This window comes from Aquarana catesbeiana, linkage group LG12 (genome assembly GCF_042186555.1).
Source record: "Aquarana catesbeiana isolate 2022-GZ linkage group LG12, ASM4218655v1, whole genome shotgun sequence".
NCBI classification, from domain to species: domain Eukaryota; kingdom Metazoa; phylum Chordata; class Amphibia; order Anura; family Ranidae; genus Aquarana; species Aquarana catesbeiana.
The window spans coordinates 61,329,751-61,352,961 of NC_133335.1; the positions used below are offsets into that span (position 1 = coordinate 61,329,751).

Sequence of the window (23,211 nt, forward strand, 5' to 3'; positions counted from 1 at the left end):
TAACGCAATGTTTACACACACTTCTCATTGTGTGGCTGAGCAGCCCATTGAGTTTTCTCTTTATCAGCCTGTCCCATGGGGTGCTGGAGATGGATCAGAGGCCGATGAGAGCCATGTAACTCCACACTGCTCCATCCCATCTCCTCCTCCTCCGCTCATGTTCTAGGTAAACCAGCTCGGTGGCTTCTCCCCCACCCAGGAACTCCAGAGGAAGCGGTGACAGCCTGACATTCCACATCGGGGTGTGCCTGGTCTCTGACAAGCAGCTGGCTTTGTCTCTGCTTGTTTATTGTCTCTTTTCTTCCCCCTCCCCAGTGCATTTGGCAGTGTCTCCAAACAGGCCGTGTCCCTCCACCACCACTCCCTTCCTGATTTTCTGAAAGTCATATGACCGCCTGCCATTGGCCTTTTTACAAGCGTGTGTATTTCGCTTGTAAAGTGCTGATATCGATGAACGTATATTGTAGCACTTGATTGTTTCTCTTTTTTTTTTCATTCCTTGTTCTCATCCACTAAATGTATAGGACGCAAATGTTCTGCACGTGCATGTAATAGCTTGCTTTGAGGCTTGCCTGTAAAAGGCCACAGTTCATGTTTCCCAACCTTACTCGTTTCTAAGAATTCTGTTTTTCCCAAAGTTTTTTGTATTTAAATAAAAAAAAAAAGAAAAAAAAATTCACTAACACCGTTTATTTCAGGTACTTGTATAGCGCCGTCAGTTAACGCAGCGCTTTGCATATACATTGTACATTCACATCCGTCCCTACCCTCAAGGAGCTTACAATCTAAGGTTCCTAACTCACATTCATACATACTAGGGACAATTTACACAGGATTCAATTAACCGACCAGCCTGTCTTTGGCATGTAGGAGGAAACCGAAGTACCCGGAGGAAACCCACGCAGGCGCAGGGAGAACATGCAAACTCCAGGTAGATGGTGTCGTGGTTGGGATTCGAATCAGCAACCCTTACTGCTAGGTGAAAGTGCTATCCACTACACCACTACACCACTATGCCACCACTGTTTAGCCTCCTTATTCCTCCCCACAGTCCCCCCCTGTATTTACCTCTGTCCGTGCCCATGTAGTGTGCTGTTGGTACGGATCAGAACGATGCTCTGTGCAGGTGCTGACCACTCAGAATGGCTCTGATCTGTCCTGGAAGTGCTACGGAGAGGGAGAAAAGTGAAATTTCAAATCCCTGTACTGCTACATGGGCTGCGTAGGCACTGACGGCTCATTACCCATGGAGGCAAGTACAGCGGACGCTGAGGAAGGGGATTGGTTTTGTTTTTATTTATTTTTTCTGAAAAGGGTGAATTAACAGTTTTTAAATGCAGTTTCCTCATGGCCACAAGATCCTGCATTGATCTTGTGCTGCTATACACATGTAAAATATGTCCTAACGTCTACAAGCATGGACCTTGTTGGCCACTGTCGTTGCTGAGGGCCAACCTCTATATGCAGGCAGTCCCTGATTTATAAACGGGTTAGGGACTGCCGGTTTGTTAAGTCGGAAGCGCATGCGCAGAAAGGCAGAGGCATCGTTTTCTGATGTTTTGTCAAGTAGCCGCGCATGCGCGGACGCCGTTTTACGTTATGACCGCTGTCAAAGTGGCTGTGCATGCGCAGAACGTCACGCAGCCTCCCGTTCGTAAGTAGGAGTCGTTCGCAAGTCGGAGGTTTGGAACTCTGGCAACTCCTGTATCAATATGTAGTCAGTGCACATTTGCTACCACTAATTGCATACTATATTGATATCGGCCATGAATGACCCATTCATGCAGCAGCACATGCGCAAAATGACCAACAGCACCGTGATAGAGTGGTTAGCACTTCTGACTTGCAGCACTGAGGTCCTCGGCTCCCATCATGATCGGGACACTACCTGTATGGGATTTGCATGTCCTTTTATTGGTAAAAACGTAAGCTGGGTGTTGGTGCCCATTCTTACTTGTGCACTGTGGCAACACATCAGTAGAGCACAGTGCAAGCCAGCTAAAGTCATGTACCCTTTTTTGGGTCTGTTGGGATGCGTTGACTGCCCAATATTAATGAATGGATCATCTTAATGCAATGCACTGCAATAGATTGCTTTAGTGTGAATAGGCCCTCCGTGAAAATGTAGCGTTTTAGTAGCTCAGTTTAAATAGTTATTCACTCAATTACAGATATGTCTTGCCATGGCCCTCGGGTTGTCTTTTCAGATGAAAAAACACCACCTGCACCAGTTTCAAGGAACAACTTTGTAGTTAAAGGACGTTAATAAGCTTATTGTGATTTGTGTGTTGCTGACATTACTTGAGTAACTCGCTTGCTAGAGGTCCTGAGGGAACAGTTATGTGCATAACACTGTTGGTAGTTGGAGGGTCATCGTTTCCTGGAGGGATAGTCGGAGGTGCTCTTTTGTGACCACCTATGACTGCGGATTTTTCACTGAAAGTGGAAGGCGATCAGTGAACATATGTTAGACCCCTTTCACCCTGAGTCGCTTTTGCGCTAAAAATGGTGCCTGATAAGCTCGTGAAAACTGCTTCCCATTCATTTCAATGAATGCCTTCACACTGGGACGGGGCAGTGAAAAATCCTGCAAGCAGCACCTTTTGGGGCATGTTTGAAGCGCTTAAAGCACCTCTAAAATGCCCCATCTATTAAAAATGAATGGTAAGCACTTCAAAAGTGCCGCAAAATTTGTATTAAATTTTTTTGGTCACATGACCTTAAAAAAAAAAAAACTAACGCAGCAAAAGTACCGCAAACGCCTGACGTTTTTATGGGCAGTTTTCAAGTGCCTCAGTGTGATAGGGGTCCTACTCATGCAATGAGAAGATTTGGGCTTTCTCGACTTATCATGCTCAGATTAATGCCTGTTGGCCTATGAGTGGGTTGCATCTCCTGCAGATAGTACAATGTATACAGGACAGCTTTAAATGGACTTAACGGGTTAGCGTGAAGAGTTCTGTCATCCTTATCCTTTACCCAAATCGGACTGATTGTGCTGCCAGTGAGGTTGAGAATCCCAGTTTACATACTTTGTTGCGGCTCATGGTTGAGAAGCACAACTGGGTAAAGTTGGCTGCTTCGAAGCTTGCATTTTTTCAATTTTTCTGTCCTGATTAGTCTGTTAAGTTATCTATTATTATTGTGAGATCATCTTTGCTTGATCTGGGATTGGATAGCGGATTTTTTCATCATGGCTGTGAGTTGCAATGGACAGTTTTCAAAATTTGAGCTAGCAGATGCTATGGTCAATGTATGTTGGCCATTCGTCTTGTTTTCCCATTTGAATGCCAGCGCTGGGTCTACGAAGGGAAATTTATGTGGATTTCTCGTTTTTAAAGTAGTTGTCTTTGTTGATTCAATGGCTTCAGTAATCTAAGTCGCTAAGTCAGATCAAGTATGATCTGCCTATACATTATAATGCATGTACTTCTACTATGGAAGCTCTCAAAGTTTGGAGATAGGACTAATACTGGGGTGCTGTGAAGTGGCCTCTGCAGCTTACACATATATATTTGCAAATGTCTGCAAACTAAACCCGTGTTTTAATGCATACTGTTAGACAAGAGTTCGGTTGGTTGCAGACTGGTCGGTAATTTGAGCTGGGAATTTTCTTTGGTTTTGTAGGACGTGTCGCCCTTCCATGTGCTCTTTGCTGCAAAGGCCAGTTATAGGTGGGGGGCAATGGCCATTTGTACACATCAAGAATATATGTCTGAAGGTTCTCCTTTATTTCTTTTTATCCAGGTCATAGTAGCTGATCACATTCAACCAAACTTTTTCTGAAGATGTGTAGCATACCAAGCCAGGAAGATCCACAACATTTATATATTGCACAGGTAGCACTGACACCTTGATCCATTCACCATGGAAAGCCAGATGTTGTCCAATCTTCAACATATAATGCAGTTTTAAAGTGGTTGAAATATGAACAAAGCATATCCCTCTATAGTTTGTACTTATCTCAATCTGGAGAAGTGAGTGTCATTTCTGTCCACTAACTCGTTCCTCTATCAGCATGAATCGCTTCTAACGAGTTTTCCTGACACCAAGAAAAAAATGGTGACGGGAGGGATCTGTCACTGATGGACAGCCTCAGCTCTGTTCCTTGTGAAGGGGGGTGTGTCCCTTCCCTCCAATCAGCTCTCATTGATGTACCTTCAGCTCTCTACCCCCTGCTTTTCAGAGGCGAGAGATCCTGTGTAAAATCTGCACTTTGAATGGATGTAGGGGAAAGACCTTGTAGATTTTGTTTCATCTGTCTATCCACCTGAGGCCAGTTACTTCTCTGGGTTTAGGTAAGGGTTTACAACCACTTTAGCAACTCTACCTCATCGTTTTGACAATTCACATCTTCAGATCACCTTAATGTAATTCAAAAGATTAACGTATGTGAAGCCTTCCTAATCCCAAGGATGGGGATTATGTAACTAGAGCAGGGTGGTTCCACAATTTCCAACTCTCCCATCCAGTTCTTGAATAATGTCCACCTTTCTGTAGTGACTGGATTAGGGTGGTTCCACCTTTCTGGAGATGAATGCTGGGGATCTTCTGATAAACAGAAGAAGATAACAGATCGAGTATGAAGATCAGGAATTATGATTTACCGGCAGCATGCTTGTTTAAGGGCATTTACTGGAAGTTCTGAAGCAATGAAAACCAGAAAACTAGCATTTTCAAGGAATTCAGCAGCGAAACAAAGCGTAATTGTTGGCATAGGTTCTCTTTAAGCCCCCTTTCTCAACGATTAGTCATCAAGTTGGAACGACCAACCACCATCTGACGCCTGTGACCAGCTTTATTGCTCTGTGTGAAATCTTGACTCAAAGCATTTTCCTAATCGCCGTCCCCAGCTTTAGTCTGTACAGATCAATATCCCACATCCCCTGTTCACGCCATCCGTGGCATGTCAATGCATGCTTGGCTTCGCGGAAAAGCTTAACATGTCTCTTCTCCTTCTATTGAAGAGTCCCGAAGACGAGCTTACCAGCTGCCCCGTACCTGCCAGTCACCCTTCAATACAGCTCGTTTCCTGTTTAATCATTCGATACCAGCTGCCTCCTGCATAAAACATTTCCACTACGAGCGGTAGCTGGAAATAGCTTGTGGCTCTTGTGTTTTGCTCTCTAAAAACAGCTGAACGTTTCCCAAATAACAGATTTCCCTGGAAAATGGGAGATTTTGCTAAAGACTAGTTGTAGCACGTATCTGCAGAACAGCAGTTTAGAATGTGTGGGCTCTTCTTGGAGGAACAATGGTCTGAAGTTAAGGTGGGCCATACACTACTAGGATTTTTTTTTTTTTAGTTTACTTTTCAGAACGTGTGTGTGTGTGTGTGTGTGTGTGTATATATATGTATGTATATGTGTGTGTGTGTATATGTGTATATATATATATATGTGTGTGTGTGTGTGTATATATATATATATATATATATATATATATATATATATACTTTTTTTTCTTATATGCTTCAGCCTTGGAAGATTTTACCCCCTTCCTGACCAGGTCATTTTTTGCGATTCGGCACTGCTTCGCTTTAACTGACAATTGCGTGGTCGTAGGGCGTTGCACCCAAACAAAATTGACGTCCTTCACCCACTCTCCCCCCCCCCCCCCCCCCCACAAATAGAGCTTTCTTTTTGTGGTATTTGATCACCTCTGCGGTTTTTATTTTTTGCGCTATAATCAAAGAGCGACAATTTTGAAGAAAAAGCAATATTTATTTATTTTTTTTGCTATAATAAATATCCCCCAAAAATATAAAAAAAAATTTTCCCTCAGTTCAGGCAGATATGTATTCTTCTACATATTTTTGGTAAAAAATTGCAATAAGCGTATATTGGTTTGCGCAAAAGTTATAGCGTCTACAAAAAAAGGGGATATTTTTATGACTTTTTAAAAATTTTTTTTTTTTGTAGTAATGGTGGCGATCTGTGTGTGTTTGTTTTTTGTTTTTTTTGTTTTTTATTGGGACTGCGACATTATGGTGGACACGTTGGACAATTTTGACACATTTTTGGGACCATTGGCATTTTTACAGAGATCGGTGCTATAAAAATGCATTGATTACTGTAAAAATGTTACTGGAAGGGGTTAACCACTAGGGGGCGATCAAGGGGTTAATGTGTTCCCTATTGTGTGTTCTAACTGAAGGGGACTGTGTAGGGGAGATGACAGATCGCTGTTCATACTCTTTATGAACAGACAATCTGTCTGTTCTCCCCTCAGAGAACCGGGAACTGTGTGTTTACACACACAGATCCCGGTTCTCCGTGTGCCCCGAGTGATTGCGGTAGCCCATCGTGATCGAGACCGCCGGACACTCGCATCGGCTTCGTGGGCGAGCATGCAACCCTAGTGGCCAAATCTAAATGTAACATGGCGGAGATTCACGCAGCCGAGCCATGTTGCCGCAGTAGAACTGCGGCGGCTGGTCGGCAATCGGTTAATCTTGAGAGCCTGTAAAGCATTGTACCTGAGATCAGCAGATCACGGGTGCAATATTAGGCTCTTGCAGACTGTCAGTATAGCTGTATGCCCTTTAAGTGCGAAACGGTCAGGCAGTTACTAATGTCCGCAAGATCAATAGACTACAAGAGCAGTCACCAGAACCCTCCAGTCCATTGAATGCTACAAGCCATTGGCCACAATGGCTGACTGTAGTTTTAGTTTATTCACAGAATTCTTTTCAAATTATGACAGTGGGTGCGGGGAGACTGTCTGCTGTCACATGTAGGCGGAATTGGGGGGGGGTCTGAGGTGGTGGATACTCAACATATTACCTGAATACAGGTGTAACACGTTGAGAGATGAACTTTTCTGTACTTCATTTGAAATGCAAGCAACAACAGTTTCAAGACCCTTGGCAGATAGAATGAGGCAAATTTGATTGGTTGTTTGGTCATGTTTTGATGTGTTGACTTATAATGTTTTTTTAAATTTTTATGTATCTTCGAGACTAACGGCAATCTCCACCACAATTCCCAGTTCTGTCCAACTGCCAAAGCCATCACAGAGCTAAATGATGGTGTCACGCTTGCCTAATGGGTTTTCCATAATAGAGAATAAAAAGTGGGGGAATAGAGCTGTGAGACACGCAGAGATACTGTGATAAATACTTTGTACTGAGTATGAGGTTTAGGTTGTTGATATAATCGCTGATCTGCATTATTTGGTCAGTATGGTTTCTGCAGAACAGTACATTCTTGTTATAAGGGATCATATATGATCTTTTGTGCACTCCCTATCTCTCATGATGAATCATTTTGCATATACTACCATTGTAGAAGTAGATGAGCTAACGGATGACTCAGTTTACGTATGCTTCTAGGTTTAGGAGGCCACCATTGCTAAACTCTGGGAAGTGGTGCCAGTTCCAGGGCAGAGCACCCCTGCTACATCCCGCATAACGTTCCCTGGAACTAGCACCTTATTGAAATCCTTCTCTGTGCCAGGTAACAACTTCCCTTCAGAGTCTGATCTTGGTTTCTTTTTCCACAGAAGCAGCATGGAGATGATGGACACAATGGAAAGACCTATTAAGGTCACAGAGTGGCAGAAGACCTACACCTACGATTCCGGCATTAATTCGGGGATGAACACCTCGGCACCATCTGTGACCGGCAAGACCATGCTAATGGATGATGATGATCTGGGAGGCTATTCCAAGTACACAACAGTGAAAACTACCACATACTCACAACAGCAACCACAAGCATCAGGTATGTTTAAAATACTGATTTAGTACATACCTACAACGTGCCTAACTTCCAAGATATGGAGGGGTGTAGGTACCACCTCCCCCATCCCACAGAATAGCACTCTTGCACTGGCCTATCCATCCCGGAGAGCGCTGTCACACTGGGTGGTAGGGGGCATCACTACCACCTTGTCCATGCAGGGCAAAGCGATGGTGCCACCTTTTATGGTGCACTCTATACATCCTCACTTTTATCTTAAATCGGCATTGTAATAACATGCCTTTTCATAGACCTTGCCTCCATTTTCCGGTTGCTGCCACTGTGCACTGTTTTAAATCTGTGCAGCCTAAAAGGCACCAGAATTGAACCTAGTGCTGGTCAGGCACAACCCCCTCCCAATTTTTTGCAATAAGTCTGGTGTGAAGACTCTTGTGATGAGGGGTGTGACTGGTTCTTGTCTATTCCAGCAAAGAGCACTGGCGAAGGAGTGCAAAAAAACCCACATAGTAATATACGGTGGTACAGGACCTCCTAAAGGGATAAAAGGTTTAGGACTTCAATTTTTCTTTTAAGCATAGAAGTATTTTAAAGACCTACTTTGCTAAGGAAATAAAAGAACTGCTGGATAACTACAAAAGTGTGGTTTCTTTAGGTCAGCAGTAGTTTAGTTTAAAGTGTAAGTCCAGTCAAAATCTAACTAAGCTTAAAGCCGGCCATAGATGGACTGAATTTGGGCCGTTTCAGCAGGGACCAGCTGAGATTCTATCTATGGGCAGGCTGGTACTGAAGTCAATCCATCGATCGACTTTAGTACAACCAGCCTGTCAGATTTCTTTTTTTTTCATGTGATTACTGCCAATGGCTAAAGCCAATAGCAGTAATTGCATTCTGCCAGCAGGGTAAGCTCCCTGCCAGTAGCACACAATAGCGCGGGAGTGGGGGGGGGGGGGATGCTCAAATTGTGTTGAGGGGGGAATTGAGCGACTTTTCTTTCCTGCAACCCATGATTGCAGGAAAGCGACTCGATTAATCTATGACTTGCCCAATTCTGCTCACAGCCCCCATTCTAAGCTTTCTACGAACTATCCTGTGAAGGAAAGATGTGTATACTTAATCTAAGGGCACTCTGGATCAGTCACATAATCTCCATTCAGTGGCAGGTTTCAGAGAAGAGGAAAGAGCAGTGAAAACGGCTGCAAAAGTTAGTGACATCCATAGATTTACTATAGGGTATCCATTGTCCCCCCTCTCCCCTTGTAGTCCGCACTGGGAACTGATCACATGACTGGACCAGAGCGCCCTTAAATTAGGTATAGACCTTCTTTTTTTTTTTTTTTTTTTTTTTTTTTTCTTTCTCTTTATAGGGTAGTTGTGGTATAGGGCTTATAATAGGGGTGAGAGTAGGTTTAAGCTTAGGTTTTGACCGGACTTCTACTTTAAGCTAGGGGTTTGGAAGCTGCTGGTATTTTGGGACTGAGGGGTGATGTTTCTGCCCCAGTAGGGAGATTTTGGCTGAATTAGGTAATTTGGAAATGTTCTCGCTTTAAAAACTGCCTTTAGCTGACCTATTGCCTTGGGGAAAATAGAACATTTTATGATGTAAGAGGCTGCAGTGGGGTGGATTTCCCATGGCGGGCGGCCTGTGAGCGTCTCCCAGGGCAGGCGGGTGGGCGACCTGCCTGTGAGTGACCATCTCCTCGAAAATTATGTTTAACGATGTTGGTCTGGAGCTGCATTTGAGGCCCCCTAAATCCAAAAGGTTAACCACCACTGGCTTATACAATTTCTGTGCTATGCCCTGGTATTTTATTTAGACAATATAACGAAAACACAAGGCGGTACATTTGCCTCTAGTTTGGTGCCCATGGTGTGCCATTATACCTCTCATACTTTGTTTAGGAGGAGGGACGGGCAGATGGCACATACCCTACAAGGCCATTGTTTCCCTACTGTGTACACACTGTGCTTCATCCGTGTGAATTTCCAGAGGGGACTGTAACATTTCCTTTAACTGCAGCTGGCACCAGCCGCTTTAGCGTGGCAGCAATCCTGACCTTGGGCAGCAATATAAAGACCTCATTGTAACTCAGCACTTGTCTGTAGCATATTTAAGCAACCTCTTTAAAAAGCTGCTCTGGGCTTTATGGCAAGTTCCCATGATTCAAGCCCTTCACTGTAGGGAAGAATTGATTTTAAGGAGCACTCCGATTAAAGTAAAGTCAGGATGTGACTGCAAAATGAGGAGCTGTTGAAAGGACTACAATACAATTTTATATCTCCTATATGACCTCTATGCTTGTAAGGGGAGAGCCACTAATAAGCAAGTCTGCTTCTCTCCAATATTTGACTGAGAATTGCCCTACCTTTCGAATAGTACCCTTTTTTTAATGTATTTCTCTAACTTTTTTAGCACTGCCCTATCACAGATATTTTGCAGGGTATAAAATGAGATGTTGATCTGTTGTAGACCTCGGCCTTGTTTTGTATCCTGCCCTCTCCATCTGCGTTTTTAATCCATTGGGTAGGTTAGAAAACTTGAACAATGGGTATTTATCCCTCCTAGATAGTGTTGATACCATTTACCTGTGTCACTCTCCTCCTCTCCCCATCTTAAAACACAAAAGCTTAGTGGAGTTCTATGTCCAAGCCAAGAAGCGCTGTGCAACCTTAGACCACCAACAAGTAAGGTGTACTTGGGTCATCCAGACTACTCACCACCATGAGGCAGTAGCAATCAGAATAGGTTTTTTTGCCCGTAGGCCAGTGGTTGTCAACCTATGAGCTAAAGGGGGGCCTCAAATGTGGCCCCTGACACCACCAAAGGGCCATGTGTAATGTTCAATTTATGTAATGCTTGAGAGGACTGTAAGAAACTGCACATCTAAAGGCCCTTTCTCACACAAGAGGACTGATCAGAGCCGACCTGTCAGTTTTTATTCTCCTCTGGAGCGGCAGGTTTAAATGTGTCCGTTTACACCCACCAACATAGTGGATCAGTTTACATCCAATCCTGCACATAGAGGAGAGCATGCTATGTCTGTCTGCTCCGCGTAAGCGGAACAGACACTGAGCAGCCACCCGCTTGCTCAGCAGGGATCAGCGGAGCGATTCTTTGCTGAGCAGGCGGACTCCTATGGAGCCTGCTCCCTGCGGAAGGGGCCTTATAGAGGAAATTGTGATTTTGGCTGGGGATATGCTGCAGAAGACCATATGAAACTGGGAACACATCACATGAAGCTAGTAGAGATCAATATTACCCTAATTAATGTTCCCACTACAGACTGCTGAGGTCCGAGGGCCACAGGTTGGGTGCCAAGGCTGTAGGCCATCGGTGAGCCCAAACAAGGTTGTCGCCTTATTAAATCCACTGAATTAACAGATAGTCATCTCATGTCTATGGGCACTTTGATGGAATGCTTATTGGGTGAGATTTAAACTGATTATTGGTGAGGAATTTACTAATCTAAAATACTTGAGATAAAATCACGAGAGATGCTGCTTTGACTTAAGCTGCCTACCTACTCACAAACAGGAAACACGTTAAGGAACCTGGTATCAGACCTATAGTTTTGTTTTTTTTTTTGTTTTTTTTTTTATGTGCGCATTCATGAAAAGTGTGTAAGGGCCTATTGACAAACTGGCCTCCATTTGCATTACATTTTTGCACTTGCGTTGGAGCCCCACTCTGGTCAAATAACTGTCCCTTGCAGTGAGGGAAATACTTCCTCCAACCTGCAGTAGACTGATATATCTAAAACGTCACAGGACTGGAACCTCAGGACTGCTTTTTAATGATAGTTTTTCGAAATTTATATTGTTGTAAATTTTAAATTTCAGAGGAATAAATACAGTGAGGATATAGTGACATAACTTAATGTCTAGAGGGTGCAGAAACCGTGTTTAATTAGAGAGTAGAGATTGGATACAGTTCAGACAAAGTGGAAATCTCCATTATAGGGTTATATAACGAACTACGGGCAGGCTTGGCTGTTCCAATCCTACAACCGCAATGCCTTTATACCTTGTGACAAGCGTTGAACGAAGCTAATGAAATAAACGAGCCTGGCCAGAATCACTATAGGAGCAATTAACCAACCCACAGGGTTTGAGCTTAGCAGCCACTGCACTGCGGGGAGAATGTTAATGGACTATATTCGGTAAATGGGCTGCGTATTTGCCAAGTGTATCTTGTTAGCCATTCTCTTTGTTGTCCCTATTTAATTAACTCCCTGGTTCTCTTGGATGTAACAGTCTGGAATAGTTAGCCAGTTAGACTTCGTAAATTGGATGGCAAGATCAGTTCAGAGAGGCCGTAGAGTTTTGGAGCAGAGGCAATGTTCTTTGATGGAAAATGTTTTTTATTAAAGCTCTACTGCAGTAACGGATATCGTACTTAAGGGCTAGAAAGTGGGTTTCTCCCCACCTGCTCTCCACCCTGAAGACTTCAGTGAATCTTCTGAGCTGTCACAGGACCCAGGAGAGCTCAGGACACATTGAGGAAAGGGGAAAGGCACATGTAGAATTGATAGGGCAGCTTTACAGCCCAGCAGATCATTTTGTACTGGAAAGTCGGAGGCCAGCTCTTCACAATGTAAACAAACCCAGTAGGAGCCGCAAGTTTGTTTACATCCTGATACTGACACGCCAGGAAAAGATAAAGTAACCCCGGATCCTATGACAGGCCTTCTTTACAATTCACTTTCCTATGTACTAAAGTCACATAGCATGTTACTTGCATAGTTTCTCTTAGTTCTGCATTGTAACTTTTTTTTTTTTTTTTTATCCTGCAGGAGAGATGGAGTCGCAGCTGGCCATGACGCGTGCCCAGCGTGTGCGTGCTGCCATGTACCCAGAGACGGTGGAAGACCACCACTCTAGCTACCTACTGTCCACACAGATTGATGGGCAGCAGACCAACGTACAGAAGCTGGCTGAGCCCTCACAGATGCTGAAATCAGCCATTGTCCATCTCATTAACTACCAGGATGATGCTGAATTGGCTACCCGCGCCATACCTGAGCTGACCAAACTCCTGAATGATGAAGATCCGGTATGATTGTCTTGTAGCTGAATTGTACACGGCTTTTGACAAGCTTTCCTATTTTATGTGGTAGCATTGATGCCATTAACTTTTTCTAGCACTGGCTCCTTTTTTATAACACTACTTTTAAGTAATTTTCAGTTTAGATTAACTGACATTATTTTAGGTGTTTTTGGAGTCTTTGATGTAAAATATTCTGGCCTAGAGTTCTTAAATACACACACTACCTCGACCATATTGATGATCAAGCCCTTATTGCTCAACTCTGTCCCTTTGTCAAGACAGCCAGGTGGAGTTAGGAATTTGTTACAAAGATTTTCCACCAGATCCTCAGACATCTATTTGTGAACCTGGTTGGTGATTCCAACACTGGCATCTACAAAAAATCTAATTTGCCCATTCTTAGAGTTTACAAAGGGCTAAGCATTGTCCTCTGGAGCCTGACTAGGAAGCACTTGAAGTTTACACAGAACCTCTCCTGGAAGCAAATGGGGCAGAGAAGAGATTGTAACTTTAAGCAGCTGTTGAGGTTTGCTTTTCAGTAGGCTTCACCTTCACAGGTTCACGTTGTTATATTGGCGAAAACACTGAAATCTGGTCATTGCACAGCAATGCTGATAACTGATATGTATTTATATCTGTTTTCCAGGTGGTGGTAAACAAGGCCTCTATGATTGTCAATCAACTTTCCAAAAAAGAGGCTTCTCGCCGGGCCCTGATGCAGTCTCCACAGATTGTGGCCGCCGTAGTGCGCACCATGCAGAACACAAGTGATATGGAAACTGCCCGTTGCACCACCAGCATCCTACACAACCTGTCCCACCACCGAGAGGGGCTCTTATCCATCTTCAAGTCTGGAGGCATTCCTGCTCTTGTGCGCATGCTTAGGTATCATTGTCTGTTTACCTTACCTTCAGCATTTGAGATATGAGTGGTCAGTAACCTCCTGAAGAAACTCCAAGTAACATTAAAGCTGATCTCCAGGCAGATATAGGCAACAGAAATTAATGTAGCTCTGTATTTTCAAATTATTATTTTTTAACATAAGTAGTGATGGCATGTAATTTTGGTTTGGTATCAGCCTCTTGCACCCCCTGTACAGTAGAGCCCTGACTTGAGGTAAAAGCAGTACGAGTCAGTTGTGAAGCAGTGCATGCAGTGTGCTGGTAGGAGAATGACAGAAGGGCTCATTACTTTGCTTCTTTTTTCACTGTCCAGTCACAGGTTGGGGGAGGGAAAGGACCTTTTGAAAGGACACAGAACTTCTCCAGGGAAAATTAGGACTCCCGTCCTGCTAGACGCGGCTGTGCTATGTGTATCTCAGAAATGGAATGAATGAATGAATGAACGAACGCAAATCCTTTGGCAGGAGTTGGGGCTTTTCCACTTAAGGGACTTGCACACTAATCAATTAATGTGCCTTGTAATCTGGAGGGGAGTTGTCAAGACTACTCCAGGTGGGTCCACACCTCAGGACTCAACATCCAGCATCCATAGGGTGCTAGCCAAGCTCGCAACTGATCCAGTGTAAAGAAAGAGCTGGACAACTGCACTCCACAGATCCTCCTTATGCTATTTTATTAGAAGTAAATCCATAGAATCATCCAAAACTAACAAGGGGGGGGAGAAATGGTTGACCATGTTACGCTCTGTGCTCAGCGCTCAACCAGTTTATGAGTAAGTGCTGAGCACAGCGTGAAATGTGTCAACCTAAATAAAACTGGTTTAGGAAGGATCTATGGAGTGCCGCTATCCGGGTCTCTTGCTATACATTGGAGCGGCGTTTTGATGTGTCAATCTGCAATAAAAAAATACTGATCTGTGGTAGGTGAAGTGCACATGGCATTGGTTGGTACATCAGGTGCAAAGACTGATGTGCTACCTAGCCCAGATTATTTGTATTTATTATCTGCATTTGCCTTCAAGGTATAAGCAAGGTGTTGTAAACACTGGTCTCCAAATGGGTGGCCAAACGTCCTGCTAAACCAACAAAGGCAAAGTAATAAAAGCAGAAGTCTCACCTTCCACATAGCTATGTCCTCTGCCTTTTGAGTGTATGATGGATAAATTATTTTGTGAATTTCATGACACAATAGTTTTGATAAGTTGAGGCAAAGCAATCCACAGTAGGATGAAGGCCTCTGTATTAAGATTTGTGACAGCAGATATATGTATGTGAAGTTGTCATTCATACAACTACAAAATAACGGGCCATTGTGTATTAATAATTTCACATTGAAGACCTATTGGCCACAAAATTCCCAACTTTATCATATGCTCAAAAGATTGTGAACACTTTATTATCACACCTATCTGTAGATTTTTTTTTTTTTAGTGAATGGCACTGTTAATACTACTGCATAACTGTTTTAGACAATTGTGCCCTTTCAGCCTTTTGAAAGGCCATTTTCTGGTCTAGCTTCATAAAGACCAAGGATGACCTCAGGCGTGTTCGCAACCAGCCCGTGCAGAGCCCGCCAGGAAGTCGGCAGTGCGGAGCGCTAATCGCAAGCAGTGAGACATTGTCCCGATGTGCGGCTGCAGAGATCGGGAAATGTCTCACTGCTTGTGATTAGCGCTCCCCATTGCTGACTTCCTGGCGGGCTCTGCACGGGCTGTTTGCGAACACGCCGGAGTTCATCCTTAATAAAGACCTTTTGATAGACTAATGGCCTGCACAGAGTCTTGACTTCAATCCTAATGCACTTCTTTAGGTCAAATTGAAACACAATTGCAAGCCAGGTATTCTGTCCCAAAATGAGAACCTGACCTCACAAATTGTCTTTTGGCTGAGTAGGTACAAATTCTCTATGGTTTTGGAATGGGATCTCAAACAAGCACAAATAGGTCTGATGGTTGGGTATTTAAACGTTTTGGCTACATACTTTATCGCTATGCTATGGACATCTGAAGCACCTTTGATGTACTTGTGCATTGCAATATAAACAGAAGTATGCACCCTCATATTTTTATAATTGTCTTAGGACAGCTGATGGAAGGTATTTGGATGTTCACATGTCCTCACATCTGTGCCATTCTCTCATCTTCTAGCTCCCCGGTAGAGTCAGTGCTCTTCTACGCCATAACCACACTGCACAATCTGCTGCTATACCAGGAAGGTGCCAAAATGGCTGTCCGTTTGGCTGATGGACTGCAGAAAATGGTTCCACTGCTCAACAAGAACAACCCCAAATTCTTGGCCATCACAACAGACTGCCTGCAGCTTTTGGCATACGGAAACCAGGAGAGCAAGGTAAGACACAAGTCGCCAAAGCCTTACGTATTATGTTGGTAGTAAGAAGTGTCTCTGCTTCTAGGTTTAAACTTTCAGATTTTATGTAGAGAGACATTTTCAACAGTTCTCGGTACTGTATACCTGAATGTGTTCAGACTCATTCAGAAGCAGCAGAAAAATCATCAAATTTCTGGTCTGATGGCCTGATTACTTCCTTTTTTCAAGTGTTTGCCTTTATAGGAACCTGACAGATTGATTAGCCATAAATGAGCCGATCTGGCATGGTCATTAAGGTCACTGACCTTCACTAAAGTGTAATCTACAGTGCAGTCTGATGTGAGCAGTTTTTCTGGTTTGATTATGGTTCACATGGATGTGTAGTGTTCCTATAGAAGTTGATATTGGAAAATGTGTACAAGCTATCAGATTGTGTTCCCTTATTACTAGGAAAAAAAAAAACAGATCTTTTAGATGTATAAGTGTATATCAAGTTGCAAAGCTGTGGACTGTATTGTGGTGTTCAACATCACCATGTCACCAAAACGTGCTATGGTCTACTTCTAAGCCCTGTTGGCTTGTGGTCAATGAAGTTTTACTCCTCGTCCTCCATTAAAAATTGGCATGACCAGTTCCTACTCACAGATTTATTAACAACCTGTATGCAAAAATCAGCACCAATCGTGACCATCTAGGGAACCACTGCATGGCTGATTGTCACAAGCGTTGTTGGAATTAATCATAGTTTTAGGCTGCAACTAACTATTATTTTCATAATCGATTAGTTGGCCGATTGTATTTATTTTTTTTTGTTTTGTTTCGATTAATCAGTTAATAACCTTAAAAGAAGCTTGGTGTATAATTTAGTTAATATGTAAGGTTTAAAAAAAGCAATTTATTCTTAAATATCTCAGTGCTAAATATAAATAACCAACTATATGGTTAGGGAGCAAAATCTCAAATCCACTCTGAGAATAACAGACAGAGATATATTGTATATACTATTAGAGATTGAATCTGGTAAATATCATCAGACTCAGATCAAACATGACGTTTTTGCAGATTTTCAAAAAAAACTAATATATTATATGCTGGCCATGCAAAAACAATATCTTCCCTAAAAAAGAAAAATAAATGTAGTTTTAAGAACGTTCGTTCGATTTTCTAATCACTAGTGGGGTCAAATCGACGTTTGTTTTCAACCACTGTGATGGGAAAATTTAGAAAATAGAAAACTTCTTGGTCAAAAGAGTTTTCAGACGGTGTATGTGGTGTTCATTCAGAAATTGTACATTCGTTGAATGAAAGAATGTAAATTTTTTTTGTGTTTTTTTTTTTTGGACGAGTGTTCTCATCCTGAGAATTGATCCGTATGGCAAGCATAAGGCTGGTGCACACCTATGCAGTTTTGCTTTTGATCTGTTTCTGCAGTGCGTTTTTGATTTTTGCACACGTGATTTTGCTGTGTTTTTTTGCATTTTTTTTTTTTTTTTTATGCTTTTTGTTTGGCAGATTAGAAAACACAAATTGCTGCAAAAACGTAATACATGCATTTTCTACAGCTTCTTCATTGAAGTCTATTGAACCAAAAAAGCACCGTTTTGCATTGCAAAAAGTCCTTGATCCTTTCCAAATATGCAGCAGCTGATATTATGAAATTAGTAGCAACAGCATGCTTTTTTTTTTTTTTATTTATTTTTTGTATCACCTGTCATTGTGGGGTTAAACCTAAAATAAAATGAGCCCTTTTTATAGTACAAAAAGAACAGATAAAAACTACTACAAGGGGTTCATTTTTTTTTTTTTTTTTTTTTTTTTTTTTTTTTTTAACTGTGGAACAGTGAAAGTAATATTACTTATATTTTGTGAATATATAATAATAAATACACCCAGAAGTAGGCTATATGGGGATTTTAACTAGGAGTCAGACATGAAGCTATATGAAGGGTAGAAGGGAGATATAAAAGATTTATATTAAAGCTAAACTTTTTTTTTTTTTCGTAGATATGATCACTTTAAATGCACAGTTCTGGTAAATGTTTACTTTACATGTAATTCCCTTCTATTACATCCAGTCTATCAATCTCCACCTTCTCTGGGTTCAGATGCTGATCTTACCTGAGTCTTTAAAGTCTTTTTTAACTAAAAAACTGAACTTAAAAAATAAAAACAAAGTTATACTTGCCTGCTCTGTAAAGGTTTTGCACAGAGCAGTTCGGATTATCCTCTTCTAGGGTCCCCACTGACACTTCTGGCTCCTCCTGCCCTCAGAGTGCCCCAGTAGCAAGCTGCAAAGTATATTATAAAGTGCCCCAATAGCAAGGTAAAGAGAAATTTTGTCTTTAGAACCACTCACTTCCTGCCCAGGACTACATGTCCCATGAGGCATTGCTCCTCACACATTCACACATTCACGTGTTCTAAGGCACCTACTGACGTGTATGGGCAGTGTACTGAGCTGTATGTGTGCTGTACTGTAATACCTGATATGTAAACAAATAATGCATTCTGTATGCAGACCCACTAATTATCTGGCCGATTTAATCGATTATGACAATAGTAATCGAATTATGAAACAAATCGATTTAGTTGTTTCGGCTCTAATCGTATTCCTTGCATAGTTTAGGCTGCTTATGACTAGCCAGATACATTAGCCTAGCTGTATAAAATGTTTGTTTTTTTTTTAAGACCTTTCGTGATCTTGATTTGAGGTTCCTTTATTATAGGCACCTGGCAACCGTCTTAGATTTCCTGACTTTTTAAGCTTTGTCCTTGGTTGTTTTTAAAGATAGATTGGGCATTTGTATCTGTTTAATGACCTGCTGTCTAAACCACGTCTGCTGCGTAGGAAGCCTAATGACATTTTTAAAAGGTTTTCAATTCAGGATTTTGGAAGCTTATGTTGCACAGAGGACTAAAAGCGTAACTGTCTGCTGTAATAAAACGGAGTATAGATGGTACACATTCAAGCTTTGTTTTATTAAATATCATGTTCTAAAAAGTCACTTCTAAAATACCTGAAGAGTGCCTGCGTCTGATCAGATGCAGGCACTGTGTTCGTCCAACAATCTCGGCCAGGAGACCACCCAAGAACTGTCTGAAATTTGCTCAATGTGTGGCCAGCTTAGGGCTGAAAATAATCAACTACCCTCATTACAGAAGGTTAGGAGAATAAGGTCAGGTGTGCATTTTTGCACTTCCCAAAATTATTCATTTGCGAGATTTGCATTCTTGTCATTAATAAAAATAAATAAATAAATAAAAAATCTGACCTATAACCGAATAAGACCCCTCCCCCCATGGTCTTTGCTACCAACAGCCTTGTAGGTGGTTCCATTTTTTAATCTTTTAACAATGGTTTTAGCAGAAGGTAAAATTATAGCTAGCCTCTAAATGTATGCACAGCTTGTAAAGTATATAGAGACGAACATTTTATAATTGTTCTTGTTTACGGCTCTTTTGTTGGTGTAAGCCTGACAAAGAACAGTAGATTCTCTAAAATATTAAGTAGGGACTCTCCATCCCTGACATATGGATCACTAGAGGTTTTGTTTGCAATCCATATAGGAAATAAAATATTGAACAACAAAATTAGCCTCCAGAAAGTTACGTTCTCCCTCTTTAAAAGTCTTTATACGCTAAAAAAAACCCCAGAAGACTTGAAAGAAGTATAGTTGTTTGTGGGTTGTGTATGGTGTGTTTTTGCATTATCATACTTACCTAGGTGGATGCAGCATCGGTCCCCCGCCGGCTCGAACACCTGAGAAATCAAACACCGCCGATTGCTCGGTTCTCACAGCTCCCTAAGCAGAGAGCTGGTGACTGTCATTCACCGCTCTCTGCTCTGCCCCCCCCCACCCCCCACCCCAATTGGGCAATGGGTTGTGGAGGGGTGGAAGCGGTCAGCTCTGGCTCTCAGCGGCTCGCTGAGAGGCTGAGCTGGGTGCCGGTCCAGGCATGTGGATGGATCCCAACTTCATTTTTGGGATTTTGCCCAGGCCTGGACCGACTCTGTGGCATTAGCCAACTGCAGGCTTTAGCTGAGAACAGGTCACAGTAGTGCAAAAAGGACTGTATTCCTGTGATCAACATGAGAAATACAGCCAAACGAGCTTTGTCTGTACTTCTCCATTTTATGCTATGGATTGTGCAAATTTCTTTCCTTCCACAACAGGTGGAAAGAAAATTGCCTGAATCCCCCATCAGTAATGTTGAAGGGGCAATTCTTCCCACAGCGCCATTGTGTTCTGCCAGCGGGGAGCCTTCCCTACCGTCAGAACACAATGTTTAGTGTTGCCAACTTATTGCCAACGGCGCGAATTGTTCCGTAAAAACCTGACAGACTGGTTGTATACACATCAATTAATGGATTGACTTGTGTACAACCAGGGTTGCACATACATGGATCAAAATTCGTCCAGCCCCTGCTGAACCGGCAAAATTTTGATCTATGTATGGCCTTTTAGTGAAGCTATAAAAGGGAGTTGGCTTAATAGCTTTAGTTCTGATAACTGTCTGCAATTTTATAATTTTGAAAGTTGAAGTAGGACTATGGTCAAAAGTCACATTACATACAGTATATGCTACAGTCGATGCAAGCAAAGCATTATCTCATATCTCCCTTTGCATAATAACCTTTTGCAGGAAAGTTTTTTTTTTTTTTTTTTTCCCCCCTGATTGTTCATTAAATCCTGACTTATTTTTATGGTAATGACACTTACTACTGCAGTTCCCAATCACTGCAGCATTGTCACCCTCTGCTCCCGCTGTAGCGGCTTGGACTACAGCAATGCATCAGGGTGTAGGGAGTGAGCCACCCCAGTCCTTACCTCTGATTGTCCACCTCCTTTCTGCATGTCAATAGAAAGCCGGTCTCCTTCAAAAGTCCATGTGAGTGACCACAGCCAAACTACTGGTACATGTTGTACAAGTAGCCCATCCCTTCTTGGAGATGTGAAGGAACATTTTTTTTTGGGGGGGGGGGTCTATATGCTGTTCAGAGGCCTGTATTAAATGCTGAAATGAAAAAATGAAATGGTTGGTCTCTTGTGTCAAGTACACTGGTATAACAAATAATTTGTGTTTCTCAGCTGATTATTCTGGCCAACGGAGGCCCACAAGGTCTTGTGCAGATCATGAGGACCTACAACTATGAGAAGCTGCTGTGGACCACAAGCAGAGTGCTGAAGGTTCTATCTGTCTGCCCCAGCAACAAACCTGCCATTGTGGAAGCTGGTAAGAAAAGCCTAGCATTTCAGTCATTTTTAGACTTAGGGTGTTAGTCCTCATATAATGTCCTTCAAGAGGCTCTGTATGAAATGCCTTGCTGTAGAATGGCATCTAACATGACCATAAACTGATAGACTTCATACAGATTTGCTTGACCAGATCTCAAATTTCTGGCACATGTTGTGTTCTTCACCCCTTGGTGCAAGGAAGCACATAAACAAAATCAGTCTGCTTGTCTGTGGAGGATCTTGCATTACTGGAATTAATGTTTACACCATAGGTGGACTATGTACAGTGGAACTAACCTGAACATGGCATGAAAAATGTTAGAACATTGAAGCCACTTGCAGTGACGCTTGGAGCTGTCCGCTCTTTGTCATAAGCCTGAACAGCAGGTTCTCCTGCTTGAACTAAAACTGATCCTAATTTTTAACCTTTTCTTTAAAGCGGTAGTAAACCGCTGAAAAGTAAGAAGAAAAAAAAAACCCTGCAAGACAATAGCATAATGTGTTAGTATGCATCGCATACTAGCACATTATGAAATGCTTAACTTAGAACGAAGCCCCCGCAGCATCGACCGGTCACCGCTGAGGGGGCTGACATGTTCCCCCAGCGTTTGTTCCGAGTTTGCGGGTTCCAACGCTGTGAGCCTGCATGTGCACAGGAGTCCTTTGTTCCGGCACGGAGCTCTGAGGTTCCACCACGATCTGCCAGATCTTCAGAGTGAATATCTCCTAAACTGTGCAAGTTTGGGAGATATTCATTTTACCTACAGGGTAAGCCTTATAGGAAAAAATGACCAAGAGGACAATACAACCGCTTTTAAAGTAGAAGTTCAGCCTAACACTAAAATCTCTAAATCTACTGGCAGCCACATTCTTAGACTAACCTATCTAACCCTATAAAGCAAAAATTTCTATACATACCTTTTTCTAAAGCTGGTCCTGCGCTGAGCTGTCAGCGGTGACCTCTCTGTGGAGGCGTGTGCAGGAGAGGCAGCTGACAACGGAAGCCCCATATAAAGTCTATGGATCATGTCCCTTCCCAGCCGTTGGCGGTCTCTTCCACAGAGCATTTGCTGCTGGAGACTGGACTGGATCAGATATATTATAATATAAATATAAATATATATATAAATATATAAATATATATATATATATATATATATATATATATATTATATATATATATATATATATATATATATTTATATATATATATATATATATATTTATATATATATATATATATATTTATATATATATATATATATTTATATATATATATATATATATTTATATATATATATATATATATATATATATATATATATATTTATATTTATATATTTTTTTTTTTCTTTTTACAGGGTTATATAGGCTAGTCTTGGAATGTGGCTGCAAGTAGATTTAGAGATTACCCTGCACACTTTTGAGTGGAGTGTTCATTGTAATGTGCTGTTTATACATATTGCATTGCGCTTCTATTCCAATGGCTGCCCAACAGATATATACATGTTCAAAGCAAACGCACTTCTTTCCAACGCACATTGAAGATGCATGAAAAGTACCCCGTTTCTAAAATCTGCATCCAGAAAGCTGTCCCCGCAAAAGATAAATACAGTGCTTATCCCGCTGTTCACGCTACTGAATGCTACTGAATGCTGCTCCAATGCAGAAATGTCACCCACTGAATTCTCCCCAGAAATGAACACTATAGAGCAGTGTTTCTCAACTCCAGTCCTCAAGGCGCCCCAACAGGTCATGTTTTCAGGATTTCCCTCAGATGAAATGGCTGTGGTAATTACTAAGGCAGTGAAGCTGATCAAACCACCTGTGCAAAATAATGGAAAGCCTGAAAACATGACCTGTTGGGGCGCCTCGAGGACTGGAGTTGAGAAACACTGCTATAGAGGATCTTGGTCCCCCTACTCTCATGGCTGCTCATGTTGGTCCCGATGTCACTGCAGGACTCAGTAGTGTTGTACTGATTGGCAGGAGCAACCA

The 23,211-nt window shown here is 42.1% G+C and overlaps 1 protein-coding gene across 1 annotated transcript in view; it reads left to right on the forward strand.

The window, feature by feature from the left end:
- The window catches only part of JUP (junction plakoglobin), a 99,060-nt gene that overhangs the window by 50,071 nt on the left and 25,778 nt on the right, over positions 1–23,211 (forward strand). The window contains exons 2-6 of the mRNA XM_073607907.1: positions 7,504–7,724; positions 12,494–12,753; positions 13,394–13,632; positions 15,796–15,997; positions 21,067–21,211. Coding sequence (XP_073464008.1) covers positions 7,511–7,724; positions 12,494–12,753; positions 13,394–13,632; positions 15,796–15,997; positions 21,067–21,211 — 1,060 coding nt within the window. The 5' untranslated portion in view covers positions 7,504–7,510. The remainder of the gene's footprint in view (positions 1–7,503; positions 7,725–12,493; positions 12,754–13,393; positions 13,633–15,795; positions 15,998–21,066; positions 21,212–23,211) is intronic.